This window comes from Pogoniulus pusillus, chromosome 26 (genome assembly GCF_015220805.1).
Source record: "Pogoniulus pusillus isolate bPogPus1 chromosome 26, bPogPus1.pri, whole genome shotgun sequence".
Classification (NCBI taxonomy): domain Eukaryota; kingdom Metazoa; phylum Chordata; class Aves; order Piciformes; family Lybiidae; genus Pogoniulus; species Pogoniulus pusillus.
In genome coordinates this window covers 8,111,352-8,129,597 of record NC_087289.1, presented here as the reverse complement: position 1 = coordinate 8,129,597, position 18,246 = coordinate 8,111,352, and the positions used below count along the sequence as shown (strand labels likewise).

At 40.9% G+C, this 18,246-nt stretch overlaps 2 protein-coding genes across 9 annotated transcripts in view; one reads left to right on the top strand and one right to left on the bottom strand.

Annotated features, from left to right (window-relative positions):
* Nucleotides 1-1,193, top strand: part of USP13 (ubiquitin specific peptidase 13) — a 52,929-nt gene extending 51,736 nt beyond the window's left edge. For all 3 annotated transcript variants that reach the window (XM_064165680.1, XM_064165681.1, XM_064165679.1), the window contains 2 exons: nt 295-379; nt 1,010-1,193. In XM_064165680.1, coding sequence (XP_064021750.1) covers nt 295-379; nt 1,010-1,103 — 179 coding nt within the window. In that variant the 3' untranslated portion in view covers nt 1,104-1,193. The remainder of the gene's footprint in view (nt 1-294; nt 380-1,009) is intronic.
* Nucleotides 1,194-7,357: 6,164 nt separating this feature from the next.
* The window catches only part of PEX5L (peroxisomal biogenesis factor 5 like), a 122,529-nt gene continuing 111,640 nt past the window's right edge, over nt 7,358-18,246 (bottom strand). For all 6 annotated transcript variants that reach the window (XM_064165643.1, XM_064165645.1, XM_064165644.1 and 3 more), the window contains 4 exons: nt 17,433-17,630; nt 15,510-15,675; nt 14,993-15,150; nt 7,358-14,149 (listed from right to left, as the gene is read on the bottom strand). In XM_064165643.1, coding sequence (XP_064021713.1) covers nt 13,945-14,149; nt 14,993-15,150; nt 15,510-15,675; nt 17,433-17,630 — 727 coding nt within the window. In that variant the 3' untranslated portion in view covers nt 7,358-13,944. The remainder of the gene's footprint in view (nt 14,150-14,992; nt 15,151-15,509; nt 15,676-17,432; nt 17,631-18,246) is intronic.

Below are 18,246 nucleotides of genomic sequence, written 5' to 3'. Positions count from 1 at the left end.
GGGAAGTATAGGCTGGATGATAGGAGGAAGTTCTTCACAGAGAGAGTGATTGGCATTGGAACGGGCTGCCCAGGGAGGTGGTGGAGGCACCGTCCCTGGAGGTGTACAAGACAAGCCTGGCTGAGGCACTTAGTGCCATGGTCTAGTTGACTGGCTAGGGCTGGGTGCTGTGTTGGACTGGCTGATCTTGGAGGTCTCTTTCAACCTGGTTGATTCTGTGATTCTATTCTATGAGTCTGTGTGCCAAAGTCAGCAATAAAGAACTTAATGGTCCCATTTATACTTCCTAAACAGGATATGAGCTATTTGGATTCATCAGCCACATGGGAACATCCACAATGAGTGGCCACTATGTCTGTCATCTCAAAAAAGAGGGAAGGTGAGTGGGATTGGGAGAGACAACAAACAAATGTTTTCTTTGAAGCATGCATCTGTACTGAGCAGGGTGTGTGTTCATGGCAGACACATACACACACCTTGCTACCATGTGTATAATTTCCACCAAATAATTATGGCCTCTAGATATGATCAGCCAGTTCTGATGCCATGCAAGTCTGTGGTGAAATGTCCCACTGACTCTCCTGTGCTTGCTCTTCCAAATCTCTAATTGTTTTGGGTCATCAGTTCTGTATCTGACTTTATCTGAACTTACCCCATCTTCCTGTTATTCTCAATCAGCAGAAACCCATCAAACTGTGATCTGGTACTGGCATTGCTAACGCTGCAGTACTGTTATTGGCTATGATATTGCTATGCTCCTATTACTTGGCATTGGCAGTCCCTGATTTTCCATCATTTGAACTGTAACTACATGTTCCTCTGCATGTTCTTCTTCCTTTTCAGTTCCTGACTGTCAGTAAACCTGCTTTGGCTGTTTCTCTCATCTTTTGTTCTTGTTGCAATGCCTACCTTTAGATTTTAAACTCTGAGGTGTGGGCCTGAGGAGTCCCTGATAAACTTGTGATGGTTTTTATACACATGCATGTAATCAATTTTGTTTTCATTTCAGATGGGTGATCTACAATGACCTTAGAGTCTGTGCCTCAGAACGACCTCCCAAAGACCTTGGCTACATTTATTTTTACCACAGGATACCAAGTTAGGCCTCAGATCTATTACCTGGCCTTAAGAAGCCATAAGGCTTTTTAACCTGCCTTTAAAAAGTGTACAATAAAAATTTAAACCCAACAAAAGACCCCTAACTCTTGGACTGCCAAAAAGCAGAGGAAAACATGAGGTATTTATAGTTTATTTTATAAACAGTTGTTTGATGCTGCCTTAAGTGTTAGAGGGAAATTTCTATTAGGTGATGTATAGATGTTGTTTTAAACTCATACACCTTCAAGGATACCTTAAGACCATGCAGAGTATTGGTGCAGTTTGCAGCTGAATATGGATCAAACACAAGTTTCACAACTGAACAGAAATAGCCCAGCTCAGGCCAGATCCTTGCCTGTTCTGTCCATGCATCCATTGAAGAACACAAAGAAATATTTACACCATGAGTAAGGGAGAGCCAAAGTCCAGACCACTTACAGGAGTCATATCACATAAAAAGTTGGAGTGAGAAGGTCTGTGAGTATTCTTCAGAGCAGAATGTCTTATTTGGGAGTTTTTCTGGAGCAATGAGAAGAGCCATCTAAAGCTATTTCTTTTGGAAATCAGTTTTATAGCATTTTGGTTTGCCATTTTGATGCATAAACCTAAGAAACTGCTGGGGATGGAAGCAGCCTCCTCTCAGTGCCCTGTACATTTTCTGCCAAAGAGAAATAGTAGGTTTTATTTTTGCAAACCTAAGTTCATCTTCTCTGGAATGTTTGTTTAGCATGTTCTTCCAACAGATCCAGGAGTACAGATGCCTAAAAGAAGCAGATTTTCTGGCTGTGACACTAAATGCATCCCCTCAGGAAAGGGAAGGCTGTTAATGAAATTTTGTTTTCATAGGGAGAAGGTAAAGAAGAGGTTAATACACCGTTATATTTATTGCAGGGCAGTTTGCATCTGTACCTCTTGCATTCCAGCTGAATTCAGATCCTTGACAAAATACAGTGTGATTCTGCTTTCTGCCAAAAATGGCTTAAATATTTAGTTCCATCTATGACTGGGAAAAATTGTTCAGTAACATTGCCTATTTATTGATTTGCCCCTCTCTCCTTCCTAGCTTTGAAAAGCCCAACCAAAATACACCACCACCAAAAATCAAACAACAGAAACTCCACCTTGAAATGATGTTTTGGCTGTCTTAAAACTTACAAACACACTAATAACCTGATCTTTTCAACAGCTGCCTTCTGAAAGGGGATTTGTGTCTCTGGCAGGGATGAAGGAGTGAGTAGGTAGGGGCTGGCCTTTTCTGTCTTTGGGGTTTGTGGTTTTTTGGATGTTATTTCAGTTTGTGTCACAGGCAAGAATATCCATACATGGGAGTTTACATTGTATTTGAAAGCACTAATTCTACAAAAAATACAGTGGTGAGTGTGAAACCTTTTCCTTACTCCAAAAAAGCCCCAATGGTTCAGTGTTTTATAGTGCAAGAGGTTTCTCAGGGAGGTGATGGAAGCCTCATCCATGGAGGTCTTTAAGGCCAGCCTCTGAGCAACCTGATCTAGTGTGAGGTGCCCTTGCCCATGGCAGGGGATTAAACCAGGTGATCCTTCAGGTCCCTTCCAGCCCTGCCAATTCTATGATTCTATAAGAGGGGCAGGGAGGAGTAATTACATTTTCTCTCCAGTCACTGCCTGCAAGTTTAACAGCAAATTTGAGGCAGCTACGCACTACAGAAGAGAACCCAAATTAAAAATCTGGTTATGAGCAGAGCATTTTATTAATTTTTTTAGCCTCCAGTGTTTGGGGAAAAGGAAGTTCTCCCTCTGGTCATGTAGTCTCATGCAGAGCAGAGGAAAAAACATTGGTTTTTATATTTTTTTTCTCTCTAAATCAGTTTTTGATGTTAGAAGATTATGAGAGGCGTTCTAGTGCAATAATTAAGTACCATGTAAATGGTGCCTAATTGCTAGGAAAGCTTCCTGCACTTAGTGCTCTTACTGACACAAAAGAACAGTGTCCTAGCCCATTAGTAAGTGGCTCCTGTGAGATTCGACTGCCTTGTAATTATTGAGCCGCTGGTTCATGACAAAACAAAGCTGCCAGTAATTATTTTTCCTTCTTCTAGGTTTTGAGTAGTTTTGTATTTCATCAGGGAAAAAAAAAAAGCCAGATTCAAAAACGGGATCAGCAAATTTTGCATGGATACATCTTTGATTTAAAGTGAAAGAGCTGAAGTTCTCTATAGCTGTGCTTGTGGTTTTGTCATTTTGTCACTGGAAAAAGGACAGAAGGCATCTCTTGTTTTGTTTGGTTTCATTCCCCCACCCCTTTTTTAGCATTTTGGAATGCCCAGTTATATTCCAAAGGAGTTCAACACAGCAGCTTCCTTCTTGCCTTAAGAACTTAAAGGGCTAATTATCAACCAATTGGTATATTTATAAACCAAATTGGTATTCACTACCTTTTTATTTAGAAGTGTTGGGTAAATAAAGGCCAACAGAGTAGCTCCCATGTTCAGTATCAGTCTGAAAACATGGCTGGTCTCATAGGATTAAGGATGGGCTTGCAACCATTTGTCTGGTACATCCTAAAACTGAAAGGGCTGTGTGACTGATAGAGACTTGGAAGGCTGGCAGTTAATAAATAGGAAATGGTGGCTGGGATAGGTGAGGTGTAGCAGCCTGGCTGCTGAAATTCTTTTCAGATCATCATTCTTGTGTACTGCCTGTTTAAATTACCAAGTGGGTCAGAAGTGCAGGGAGCAGTTTGGGGGAAAGACTTGCAGATCTTCTCCAGTGTAGCACTTGAAATACATTAAAAGTTCTTCAGCTGTTTGAGGAATTTTTATCTCCCAAAGTAGTGGCTTCCTCCTTTTTCAAATGTCTGGCTAAGTCATCTTGTGAGGGGATATGTGTGAAGAACATCATGGAGCTGGAGGAGCAGGATTGTAAACTCCTGGCTCTTCAGCCTGATGCAGGGGAGGAGTTTGGTTTGTCTGTTTCGTTTTTCCAGCATGCAGAAGTCACACTCAAACAGCCTGTACTGAATAGAAGATTAATTTATCAGGCTACAATTAGTATGCACTTAATTGTGCTGGGCCAGCCCTCAGTGCACAGCCTGGGCAGTGACTGATGGGGAAACTCCATGTGTCTAGATACTGACACGTAGTTTATATGTCAGTAGCTACTGGGGGCAGGGTTAGCTGTGCTGACATCTTCTTAACAACAAAGGATGGAGGAAGAAAAATCACTGTGAGCTGTTTGAGACAATCTAACCTGAAAGTTATGGCAAGCCAGGGCTTGACAGCAAATAATGGTCTTGTCTCTTGGACTGTTTTATCACTTTTCATTGTGATAAATTTAAATCAGGAAAGTGGAAGAAGAAAAACAATCAACAACTCTTCCTTGTTTTCCTTCTCTCACTCCTGGCAGTGTGCTGAATCCAGTAGACCCCTCATTCTGAGTCACAGTCTCCAATCTCTGAAAGACATGTGGGCATAAACTCCTATTTAATCTTCCTAGCTAAGATGTCATTAGGATAAAAACTTAATTTATTCAAAACCATGGTTTAAAAAGGAGTGTGGATGCTTCTGGATTACTATCACTTGTAATTCTACTGAGTTCAGTGGCATTGCTTCTGACATACTTTAGCATAACTGAAACCAGCATCAGTCCAGTTTCTGGGATTCAGGCAGCCTCCACTGGGTTACAATGCACACTGAACACAGATGCAACCAGAGCTTGTTAGATTGTTTTAGAAGCACCTCCAATTCATTCCTTTTTGTTCTCCATCCTGGCAGCACCCGTTTTTGTTTTCTTTGCTGGTTTCATGCACTGGAAGACTATGCAAAACATGTGACTGGACAGAACTTTTTATTCTTTTCCCATCACCCTGCCTACCTTAATGGCTGAGATTTCTACTCACTCTTCAGGGGTTTTACTGTTGTATCCTGGAAGTGTCTGTACTGGTTTACTTTGCACCCTTCTGAGTTGTTTTCTTGAAGCACTGTTAACATTTTGCAGAGTATTTGTCTGAGATGAGAAAGGTTGTGAATGACATTGTTTCAGCTGTCTTAAATTAAAAAGAAATATTCTCACATCTTGTGACTGTGTGGGTTCTTGCATCTTTCTTTCCTGTCTGCACTGAAGAGGAACAGACTGAGTATGTTTTGATGCTACCTCTCTTCTTACTCTTTGTGGTCATGTTTGGTGCTTTGAGTAAAATATCCTGCACTGAAAACAAAGAGGTGTATGAGAGTCTTGATTTCTTGTGACTCTGGATCTAAAAAAAAAATCCACACATTCAGAGTGGATATAAACCATGGAAAAGTAGAATTTAAATGAAGATTGGGTTATTTTGTTGTTGTTTTTAACTTTTAAGCCAGTTGATGTTCGTTGAACACAAAAGCTGACAAAACTCGTATGGAAAAGTGCTGTCATTTCACTCCTAAATTTCTGCTTTATCCTCATGTTCATTCAGAAATTCAGTCTGCTGTACAGTAAAAGGAGAGAAGGCTTTTTGCCTCATGTTTAATGGCTTTACAGAGCACTGACCATTGAGGCTCTTTGGTAGATGCAAGAACAGACCAGAAAAGGAGATGGAGGCATGGCAACCTTTTCATCTTTTTATAGGATCATGGGACTGGGAACTAGAGGAGAGGTAAGAGGTAAACCTGTATAAAGCTATAAGTGGCATTTCCTGATGTAGAAGTAGAGGACATGTGAAGTGTTGAATGATAAGAGAAGTCCACATTTAATGATCTGTCTTGGTTTCTTTTCTATGACAGATGTCCTTTGTGATCATGGTAAGTGTTGCTGCACTGTGTTCACAGCACTGAAAGAGGCTGGAGAATGTGGCTCCTTGTGCAAGTCAAAGGACTCTGCTCAGACTTAATGCAAGAGTTTACTGTATAGGGTTTGTTCTTGCTACCTTTTTGGAACAGCTTGTGGGAGGCAGTATTGGGTAACTGATGAGTTAACACCACCTCTGGTCTCTGCTCCCCGTCACTGAAATGAGAAGTGGCACCTCTGTCCTTCAGGTGTGCTACAAGCATAACATGAATAGGGAAAGCACTGACAGCTGTGGTGAAAAGACAAATGCCATAAAAGTATTACAGAGAGGGAATGAGTGACAGCTGCTCTGGAGCAGGGGATTGTATTTTCTGCCACCTTTACCAGTATCCTTCCCAGTGATTTTGTGAGCAGTTTTGCATGTAGGATTTGGCACTAATGCTCTTCTCCCAGCCACTGTCTTTGTTTGGCTTCAGGACTTCAGTGCCTTGTTCCTGGTCTGTGTTCACTGCAGAGCACATATGGGCATTCCTGCTGCTTCTTTGTTGGTACCTTTTGAGCAGCAAGAACTAAGTCAATCTTAACATCTCCTGGCAAGTGACACCAGTGTCAAGAACATCCATTGCCTACCCTAAAGGTTAGTGTGGTTTTAGTCTGTTCCCTTTTCGTCTGTAGTGGGAGGTTCTGCTAAAGTTTGCAGATAGGTGGTTTTTCTGACAGCTTTCTACAGGCAAACTGTGGCTGTCCCATCTGGGGCTTTCCTGGAGCAGCCCACATGTCCTTTGAGTGTCAGCTTTCAGATGCATGCCAGTGTTGTCCTGTCTTGTCACTAGCTCTCTGCCCCGTCACTGCCCCCTTGTCATTGTTCTGTCCACGGCAGCGTACAGGAACTTTTTGACCTTTATGTTGGTGCTTATGCTAGTGTCCCATAGCAAAAACATAAATATGATGTAATTTCTACCCTGCCAGCTCTTTTGCTTCATCACACCAGAGCCAAAACTGAATACCAATAGGCAATTCCCAGCGTGGTTTATGTGACTTTATGGGAAGTTGCTTGAGTAATGATTTCAATCACTGAAAGCTGGCTTTGTTATTTTAGAACAATTGTGTTGTAATATTACTACTGTTGTAATATCACTGGTTTAGAGGGATGCAGTTGCATGATCACCAGAAAAAAATCTGATCTATTTTTTTTTTCCTCATATACAGTGCATAGTCCTTTGGGCCTGAACTGAGCTAGTATAAATTCCAGTTGTAAGTACAATTGACCAACATACTGAGATAAAATAAATTATAACAATAGCTCTGCCTCAGAGTAACAGTGAATTGTGTGGAAAATGGTAATGAAAAAAGCATCCCCTGGGCTTTGTTTTTAAGCAGAGGAGCATGTTCACCTCGTAAGCAAGAGGATAGAAGACCCCATTAAAAAAAAAGCAACACTTTATTTCACTTGGAGAAGTAGGTTCTTCCTTTCAGTTCATGTAGTTATAGTCAAGAACCATTTCAAAACTGAAAAGAGGTTTTGAAATATTTGAAGCCACAGACAAAGTTTATTTTTAAAACATAGTTAAAAATTGCACAGTTATAAATACAGGTAAATAAATACAATTTAATATGTGGAAAAGAACCCAAGGAAGGCATGCTTCCATTACAGTACAAAAATACTACATTAAATGTGGTGCTCTGCAAATAGTAATCTATGTAAAGTTAACACATCCAATATGCACATCGCTCATTTCTGAGGAAGTTGATTATTTTCAACAGCAGTGCAAGGAAAACATCAAATTAAAGCATCAGTAAACTACAGGTCTGTGTTTAATTTTATACACAGCTGATAATGCACTAAGTATTACAGAGGCAAAGTTACCTGTAGTAAGAAACTAATCTTTTTACTCCATATGTACTCACACTTGGATTCTCAGTCTGGGTCCATATGAACCTTTGTAAGGGAAATGTAAACATTCAGGTGTAGGGCTGAACTCCCACCGCCCACCTCCCTGCGAAGCCTTGCACCCACGCTTCACCATCAACTCACCGAGTTAAGTGAGCGATGCAAGTCTGCGCGGCAGCAAGGCTCTTCAGGTGCCTCAGGCGAAAGTATCTGCCAGCCCTATCGACTCTTCTTCCCTGTAGGTTGGCTTAAAAATAAAGCCAAAAGAACTGATGCAAGATTGCAAAGGTTTTCAAACAGTTGACAGCATATGGAAGCAGCCGCGCAGAATGCCGCTCAAAACCATAGCGTTTTGTTTTACTCTAGATATGTTAGACTCTGATATAGAAAATATATTTATAAATGGTTTGATTCTTTTTTCTCTTCCTGAATTTACAACAGGTTACTGGTAGTAAAAAGGCTATTTAAATTAAGGGCTTAGCCGATGGCCAGTGGCATTCTATAAATGTGGAAGAGGGGGGAAGAAAGATCAAAGCACATTTAAGTCTTGACCATGCAAGCTTGCTCAATGGGCTGTCACATGTGCAGGCATTGGCAAAGGTACACCTAATTTTAGGAGAATTTAGATTCCTTCTGTCTTTCCCATGCCTAATACCTGTTGCTTTGAGCTAAGGCTCTGTAACTTCCGGTGGATTCTGTGACATGCTTGTCTTTCATTTTGCCAGTGCTTGTTCAAAGTGTCAGTGATCTCTTCATGCATGGCACTCCTTTTTGCTGATTTATTTCATCTAGTCCAAACCCTGTAGAACTACAATGAAGGAATCTGATCGCAAGCCTAGGTGAGGTTTGAACAACAGATAATAGAGTATTGCATACCCACCATGTATATTTCACAACGTGCTGTGCATTTTGTCTATCACTGTTATCAGTGAATACTCAGTATTGGTAATTTAGAAACACTTAGGACATAGATTCACTGTACAGACTGCTAAGCTGACAACACTGGTGACCAGAAATTGTTATTTTCAGCCGTGCAGGTTATTCATGAAGTAACTAATGTCTCATCTTGCAGGTGCATGTTTGGGCAAAAGAGATCTACAAACAATTTGTGTTTCACTCTCGTTGTCACTGGCTCCAACAGGCAATGATTTTAGGCCTCCTGCTTTGCCTCTGCAGCTGCCAGGAATTGTATCAATTATGATTTCTGTCATGGTGGCTTTTGTGTTACAGGGGCCCATGCTCTACAGATGTTCCCAGGATCACTTGGCTCATCTCTTGTCAAGATTCTCTGTTTCACCTGACAGGCACAAGTTCCATAAATTGGCTCATTAGTTCTTCATGCTTAATTTGATGATCTGAGCTTTCAGCTGACTTCAGCGTCTGCAGCTGAAATCAGTAGATGCAGCAGGTACTCAGATCCTGCGAAGGTTTACATCTACCTGTTTCAAATAGGTCAGTCACCTACCAAGCTGCCTTCAGAGTTAGTGAGTATGTGTGAACAATATTTTCACTGGTTCTGGGAATCTTTTTCTCTGGTTTGATGCTCTCTGGCTTAGAATAGAAGAAAATATGGAAGCTGCGCACATTTAGCTTTTTAATTCTTAAGCTGTTACTGCAGTTTGTCCTTAATTAAACACTTGAAGCAAACATGAAATCCACAACACAAAGTGATTTCTAAGGATGAGAGTTAAAAAGGGCTCTGCATTTGGGTCTAACTTGTTCCAAGTAACATGAGCAACTCGGCTGTGAGTTTGGCAGATGCAAAGTACTCTGAAAACATCCCATAGAAGATACCAATCAATAGATTAAAAATACCCTATGTGTGGGCCTTCTGCATGCATTCTGTAAACATATACTCAAGTAGTATAGCTGCATGCTTTGTGTTAATATTGCAGTGTGGTTGTTAACATAGTTGCATGCAATCTTGTCACGTGAGGCTCTGTGTCATTTGAACCTCCCCCTCAGTGTTTTTACAAGTGCTGTGATTTATCAGATCATAAGATACCCTTAGATACAGATATGTGTATGTGTTTACCTAAGGGTACATTGATTCTTCAAACCCACATAAAGCAGTCTATTGCAACAAGATTTCTAGACTCCTCATAGCTTAAAGAGATCAGCCAGAAGTTAGCCCCTTGCTTTCACTGCAAGGCTTCGCTCCGCGAAGAGTCACTTTGATTTCAGTGCCTGCTCAGCATGTGCAGCAGCATCAAAGGCCAGCCCTCGTCCCATCGCTGAATGCATGCACATGAGCTAATCCTGCAAAGTGCTGGGCACTCTTCTCTTGCAAAGACTTTGTGTTTAGCAGCTTGATGGATCAGACTTGCAGGCTGTAAATATTCATAAAGCTTTGCAGAGGAGAGGGTCAGTCACAAGCTGGGGTTAGGAAAACAGTTTTAAATCACAGGAAATACAAAATAGAAGAAAGATTGAAAAATTTGGAATTAATTACCTGGCAGTGATAAATCATCTCTGGAGAAAGAGAGGAGTAACAAGAGTGGGAAACTGGTGGGAGATGATGATGATAAACCATTGCATCACTTTAATTTGGCATCACCCCACAGCTGCTGTTCAGCTGTTATCCTGAAATGCCTCAGAGTCTCCTCTGCTGAAATTGCCAGTCCCTGCATGAAGCCACTTTGTCACTTAGATCTGAGCAACTTTGTGTTTGTGCATTACCTTTCACTTCACACAAGTGCTGACCTCACCCGTGCAGCCCTGCAGTGTTTGTTACTTGCCCATCTTCCTTGCACACCTGGGCAAGTCAGAGATGGCAGGAGGTTTTGGGCTGGTTGAGCTCACAGGGAGCACTGAGAGCAGGACCCAGCTTTCCTGTCTATCACTCTCAGGCTCAATCTGCTGCTGTTCAGCAGCAACCTTATTTATCCTACCTCATGTTTGGTTAGAAGAATGAGTAGATGGCTTTCTTCTTCAGAGTGCTAATATGCCACAGCCTTCTCACATGTTTCCTCTTGCTCTTTCAGGCAAATGTGTGTGCTTACCACTGAATATCTAACGCCATGAGGAGGTCAGATCAAAGCTGTATGTATTCCTGTCATCTGCACTGACAGTGCTTGGCAGTGGGGGCTAAGGGAGATAAAGCCCAAGATACTGAAAAGTCCCCAGAAGCTCCAAGAGTTGCTGAGCTGGACCTGTTTAGAGTGAGGTGAGCTCAGTCACTGGCTAGTCTCCCACACAGACCAGGCCAGAACTTATGTTTAGTATGAGGACATATGCCCCTTACTCCAAGATATGCAACTCTGTCTGCTTTAGTTTTTAACTCATGCAGTGTCTCTGGTAGTGGCATGTGGTTAGCTGGCCATAGGATCTCTAAATCAGGAGACAACAGCTAGGGTAAGCTCTAAGAGTGTGCACACTGTTTGGACAGGCTTTGCAGCCTGTATCCAGTGCAAGAGAACTGCAGCACTTGGGGTGAGCTGGGGGCCTGAGTATGCCCTTGGGAAGCAGAGTTCAGCCCTGGTGATTTGTCTGAAGGCTTACACATACAACTGTCCTTGTACTGGTTCCCTGGGTGTGGACACCTATCAGCAGATGAATGCAGTTTTGAGCAGTGCATCCCAGGATAAATAAAAAATGACCTACTTGGTTCTTCTGGGGAAGGCTAGAAGTTATTAGGCTTTCCTAGCAGAATTATTGTTACTCCATGTGCTGGAGGAGGTTTAGTGAACTGCTGTCTGTACCAAATGACCCTTGTCATTCTGACTCTGAGAAGTCAAGGAGATAGGTTTTGGGGGGTTTTTGATTTGAAAGGTATAAAAATAAAGCTGAACAGCTCATTCCCCTGGATAAGCACTGATTATCTTACACCACATCACGAAGGATATTCTAGAACTTGTGTGATGGCAGGGCATCAAGCAAAATCTAAGCACTTATGCCTTTGCTTTACAGCCTCTTCTCAAAGCTGCCTCTCTTCTCTCTTATCACCTTCCAGATTCAATTGCACTGCGCCTTCTGCTCTTGCCTTATCAATAAAGAGCTGTCATCACACATCCCTGTCAAAGCAAAAGAGCAAACTGCTGTCAGCAGATATGCATACAGCAGCCCATTTAGCTAAAGTGACATTCCCAATTGGTCCTTGGTAAACAGCCCTTAAGAGAAAGGGCCAGGAATCAGTTATTAAATGCTTGATAGATAAATAGGAATATATAAGTAAACAATGAATTAATGAAGCACTATCAAAAATAATTCTATAGCTGTTTCAGCATCTCTCTTCTGTGGGAAAGAGAGAGGGGTAAGCTTTTTATTTTTTAATGAGAATTGATTATTTTTCTTTAACAAACTATAGTTGGTGATTAGATGCAGTAATTACGCCGTCTTACATGAAATTTTCCTTTAAGTGGTTGCTCAAAATAACAGACAGCTGCAAGAAACTTTATTTGTACTGGTGAAACTGTCCAATTCCCAAAAAGCTTCTTTCTCTGTCATCTGTACAGTTGGATTTTTTTTTTTTAATCCAGCTGATTGAGATGGATTTTTTTCTTTCACTGCTCTTTATAGGAAATGTGCTATTTGTGCCACTCCTAGCACATTCCAATAGCTCCCCTGCACACTGAATTCCTGACCACAGATCAACACATCAGCCATGAAAAGTGCATCTAATTGCACTTTTCATCCTTCATTGTTTAGGAAAAATAGAAAAAATACCAGCAACTGAAAATTATCTCCTTAAAATTTTCTATTCCTGCCTTTGATTGATGCATTCACCTTGAGCTAAGTGTGTTTGGCTGAAGCTGAACCCATCCATGCATCCTGTGGCAGGGTACTGCCCCCAGTACTGTTCCCCATTCATCTCATCAGGGAAAATTAGCATGGGGCTTGTGCATGTGCATATATAGATATACACACACACATCTATACTTATATTTTTGATCAGCTACAAATAGTGATGTTAGGATTTAATCAGCTGTGATGGACATCACTGAGACTTTTGCTACTGCTTGCTGCAACAGCAGGATCGAATCTTAATCTCAATACTGCAAGCATTGTATAGACCAGTTCTTTTCAGGGAAGGTTTTCCCTTGAGCATGGGCTGCAGGCATGAAGTCCTGTGAAGACTTCTTTTATTTGCAATAAAGATCTGTGGCTTACTATGTTCTGCAGTGACATAGATCACATACAACATGTATGTGCATGCACATGCATGTATGTGTATAGTACCTGATGGATGCATAATAGAACAATCTCTCTAATAGATATTGCAATTTATGCTGTATTTGCATTTCTTTAAACATAAGAATATTGAAAACCCTCTCATCACATTTCAGGAAATGATATTTGGTCCTTTGTTGCCAACAAGGCTATCCTGTACATTCCATTGCTAGCAATGAAAATAAAAGCATTGCACTATTTTACAGAGAGAAAGATTAAAGTGCATAAGTACATAGATAGGTGCAGATCCTGCTATGAACTCCTTTGAAACAGACATACCCTGTCCAAGATCAGGAGAGCTGGTTTGAACAGCAGCAATTCTAGTGCAAATGACTGCTTCTGCTGGCAACACTTGGCCTTCCCATATGTACATGGCCTAATCCCACAGACCATCATGTACAATGTTCCTCTTAACATTGCACATGGTTTACAACTCTGAGCCCGCAGAACTGGGCCCAAATTAACCAAGGTACCTTTGGAAGCAAAACATTTCTCGTCTGCTAACTAATAAATATATTCAAACCAAAATACATCAATTTTACATGCATCTATTTTCAGAGCTATGGAAAAAAGTGGGTCTTGAGAAAACTTTTCAACAAAGAAACCGAAGGATATGGAATCCACATTGTAGGGCAAAGTGATGTCAGCATAGAGCGATGAGCTGCTAAGCAGGCTCCCTGGATGCATTGTTTGCCATTCTAATGTGCAATAACGATTACCTAGGTTTGTTCTTAATGTGCATTTCTTTGTATAGCTGTGTCTGTAGAGACAGATATAGCTTGCACAGGATGGATATTCTTCAGAAATGGTTATTTCATCTAGTTCAGGGCTTTGTCAGATTAGTCACAGCTCATTTCAAGCCTTTTGAGTTCGAATTTATTTACAATATTTTGTGCTTTTGAACTTTTCCTTTTTGAATAATGTCCAAGAGAATTCCCCTACTGATCTACAGCCATGATCTTTTGGAAAATGTGGTCATTTGGAGATGAGTAATAAAAGAGTTCTCTGTTATCTAATAGAATTTAACCCATTTGTGAATACCTTTTATTACGGTTCTAGATTGAAAGCTCTTAACAGAATGTCTAGATCACCCACATTGGCAGCTTGAAATAGTTCTGGCTGGTCCATCATAGACAGAGCAATTCGAAGTGCAGCCCAAATATTGCCTGATAGAGCAGGGTGAGGAACCTGTTGTAGATTCCTGCTTTTTCTTTGCAAACTGAGAGCAGTAAGGAAATTGCTGACAGCCTCTCTGCAGGGGAAACATAAAGAGAAATAAACAACATAATTTGCTTAACAATTAGAGCAAAACTTCCTAAAGTTTTGTGCTAGATTCAAGTATGTTATTTGACACTGTGATTCAGCAATCTCTTTGTGTTGTTCCTGCTTGGTTTTCCTTAAACAAGTAGACATAGCCTGTAGTAATGTAGAGCTTGGTCTGTTTGAACATCTGGGGCATATTGTCTTAACTGCCCTGTAGCTCTCCTTCATCTCAACTGTTTTAAGATGACAGTTGGGACTCTGGAATATCACTCTTGATTCCTGAAGGATGTACCAAAAGTGTTTTTGATGGCATTAGGTACTTGAAGCAGTTTGAATTAAGTTTTCCTTCCAAAGACAGGTTATTATATTGCTTTTATAAAAACTCTTAAGCACAGGACTATGTTTATGTGTTAGAACAAGCCCACTGGGTATAAGAATACTTGCTCTTAGAGCTGAAAAAAATCCTTAAGCAGCTTCCTGAACCATTCAGTGGTTCTGATGTGTAGAATTTGTAGAGTAGGAGAAGTGTTGCTGCTTCATTAGTAAGCTTGTAAAAAGTTTTAAAATAACTAAAATTATGTAGCTATATTTGGAGTCTCCTTCTCTGCAGACATTCAGAACCCACCTGGATGTGTTCTTGAGTGACCTACTGTGGGTGACCCTGCTCTGGCAGAGGGATTGGATGATCTTTCGAGGTGCCTTCCAACCCCCCCTAACATTCTGTGATTCTGTGATACTCTGATTTATTTCTTTCTTAGCTCCAGCTAGAAAATGACTTTTCACTTTGTAGCTGTAATTCTGGACTCTTTTGTTTACTTATTTTGTGACTTACCTGTATGCCCCTAGGTTGATGCAGCTTATCCCTAAGTTGTATCTGGATCTAATGAAGCCAGGTTGTATTTCTAAAGCACGTGTGTAGGCCTCAACAGCTTCTTCACTTCGATCTCCATTTGCCAAGGTTGCTCCAAGACGGTTCCATAATGTATAGTCCTGGTAAGAAAAAGAGTTTTCTAATGTAGGTGTCAAAAAGGGACACAATAGCTCATTTTTGCTTGCAAAGTAAGGAGGACTGCAGTATCTTCTCTTAACTGACACAGACTGTGATGTTCTGACTCATGATTATAGCATCTTTATATAACCACTACAATTAATCAGCACACGGGTAGATACTGGACATGTATAAATCTGCTTCTAAATGAGACTGTGTCGTAATTAACATTTCTATTTCAGGTATTAAAATTTTAATGGCTGAAGTGACATCTCATTAATAACAGCCTGATCAAGGTGGGAGGGAAGAAAAGGGCCTCTAAAGCTAAATTCCTAAAAATGTAGAAGCATGAAAAATGTACCTCTGGCCGAACAGTTAAAGCAGCACTAAATGCATCTATCGCTCTGTTAAATTCTCCATTCAGGTGAAAAAGAACTCCAAGTCCCGTCTGCAAGTCAGGGTCGATCATGTCACCATTCTGGTGAGCAGCCTCCAGGTACAGATCCTTGACTTCTTCAAGCAATGAGCTAGACAAGGGCAAAAAAATAAATTAAAGTTCCCTCTTAAGGTTCTTTACAAATATCACTGCTCACATGGCTGGAAATGAAACCTCTTGTAGTGGATCTGTCATAAAACTTGGAATTAAGCTTCTTCGTGGCAGAGATTCACTTTTCAGGTGCTGCTGTAAACTTGTGTCTGGAATGAAAAATGTCACCTGTATAATAAAGTTCACCTGCACAGTGAAGAAAACAAGTCCTTTGAGGAGTGGCTGAGGCAACTAGGGTTGTTTAGCCTGGAGAAAAGTCAGCTGAGGGGAGACCTTACTGTTCTACAACTACCTGGGAGAAGGTTGGAGCAAGGTATGGGGGTATTGGTTTCTTCTCCCACATAGCAAGTGATAGAATAAGGGGAAATGACCTCAAGCTGTACTAGGGGAGCTTTAGGTTGCACATTAGGAAAAACTTCACAGAAAGGGTTGTGAAGCCCTGGAACAGGCTGCCCAGGGAAGTGGTAGAGTCACCATCTCTGGAGATATTTAAAAGGAGTGTAGATGTGGTGCTCACTGATGTGGTTTAATGGTGGACTTGTACTGTTTTCTGTATTTGAACTTCATGATCTTAAAAATCTTCTCCAAGCTGAACTGTTCTATAATTCTACAAAGTCAAAGTACAGCTATGAACCAAGTGAGGTAACATGAAGGCTTATTAAAACTGTTAAAATTGGTAAGTTTCTCAGATTTAAAATGTCCTTCACTGGCAAAAATAGTCATTCTTAGGAGAATAGATCAAGTGACTAGCCAAGACCTCTGAGAAAAGATACTAAAATTTAAGACTTAGGTAGCCCATGTAGGCTTTGTTAAACCTTTGCACTGACCACACCAGATATCAGGAGGGTGAAGCCAAAGCAGAATAAAACACTTATCAATTAAGTAGAACTTGCATATTTTATTTCTGCTGATGCTAAATTATCTTGTCAATCCAGGGCTTGTTAGCTGAGGGTAAAACATTAAAGCATCAAATAAAACATAAGGTTTGTCTTCAAAATAACAAGCAGTGAGATAGCCCTAGCCTTTTATTTCTGTCAATCACGTTTATGCCTCTATTGTGGGGTTTTTTGTGTCTCTCCCAGTTCAGAGGTTCTTATTTACTGACTTCATGAAATCATGACAGAGGGCTGCCAACTCAGGAATTTTTTGGTTATGTAAAATGGTTGCCAGCTCCCTTTACAGGATACTAGGCTGAAGTCAGATGAAATGACTACACTGTCTCTTTGGCTGGAACCAGAATGGCCTTTAAATCAGCAGATGCTACCTCCCAATATTTTCAGTGAACTGAAGCCACGTCCCAGTGCAAAACGGCTACCATTCCTGGATCTGATGGGTTGGTTGCAACAGTAGGAAGAACACGTGCTGGTAGAGCAGGATGCAGGTCTGTTATGGAGTTCAAAGCAGCTGAAGAGTGAAGATGCAAGATGTGGGAATACAGAGGCAGCAGGCAGGGTTAGAAGAAAGTGATGGGAGCTGGAAGGAAGAATCTCTAGGTTTGTCTGGGTTTGTTTGGGGGTTTTTAGTTTAGTTTTTGGCTTCCAGGGATGACATAAGATACAGCCTTGAGTCATCAAACCGAATGTCCTCTGTTGGCTTTCCACTCCTGCCACTAGAAACATTGAGTCTTCCATCACAGGGAACAGGCTGGACTTCTACAAAGTAAGGGGGCACTGCATACACCACCATTTCCAATGACATCATTAAAATTTCCACCACCAGGATTTCCACTACATTTACCTTTCATCTGATGTCTTAGACATTCTCCTTGTAAGTGCTGGGGACCCTTTTTTGCTTTTTGCTATGTACTTGTATTTTGGATTTTGCTTTATCCAGTTTCTTAGAGCTTGATAGGCTTCCTGTTGGTGGCCAGTGTTAGTATAGCTTACAGCCAGGGCCATCAGAGCTTTTAGGTTGTTTGGTTGTAGTTCCAAGCACCTGAGACAGAAAATAAAAAGATAGTGAGGTATTTTTTTTAGCCAAACACAATTCTACCAACATAATCTCTGCTAAAAGAACCAAAACAAAACAGTAAAAATCACTCATCCAAGTTAAGTTCTACTCAATAATACTTTTAAAGGAGGGGCTTTGGCTTATTTTTCTGTGCAAAGTGCATTTTATGTGTGTGTACAGACACATAGGCATGTACATTGCTGTGCACACTCATGTATAGAGATCACAGAATCACAGAATGGTTTAGGTTGAAAGGGACCTCAACAATCATCCAGTTCCAACCCCCTGCCATAGACAGGGACACCTCCCACTAGAACAGGTTGCTCAAGGCCTCATCCATCTTAGCTTTGAACACCTCTAGGGAGGGAGCACCCACGACCTCCCTGGGCAACCTGTTCCAGTGTTTCACCACCCTCACTGTAAAGAACTTCTTCCTAATAAGATTTGCTTTCATCCTTCTGGTTATGAGTAAATGTTGGAAGAGCATTTTTTTTTATAGTATTCCTCTAGTAAACAAAGAGGTTACATAAATTCAGGCAACCATTTTAAGATAGTTTGCAGCTATACAAAAAAAGTACTTTAAAACAAAATTTCTTCCATC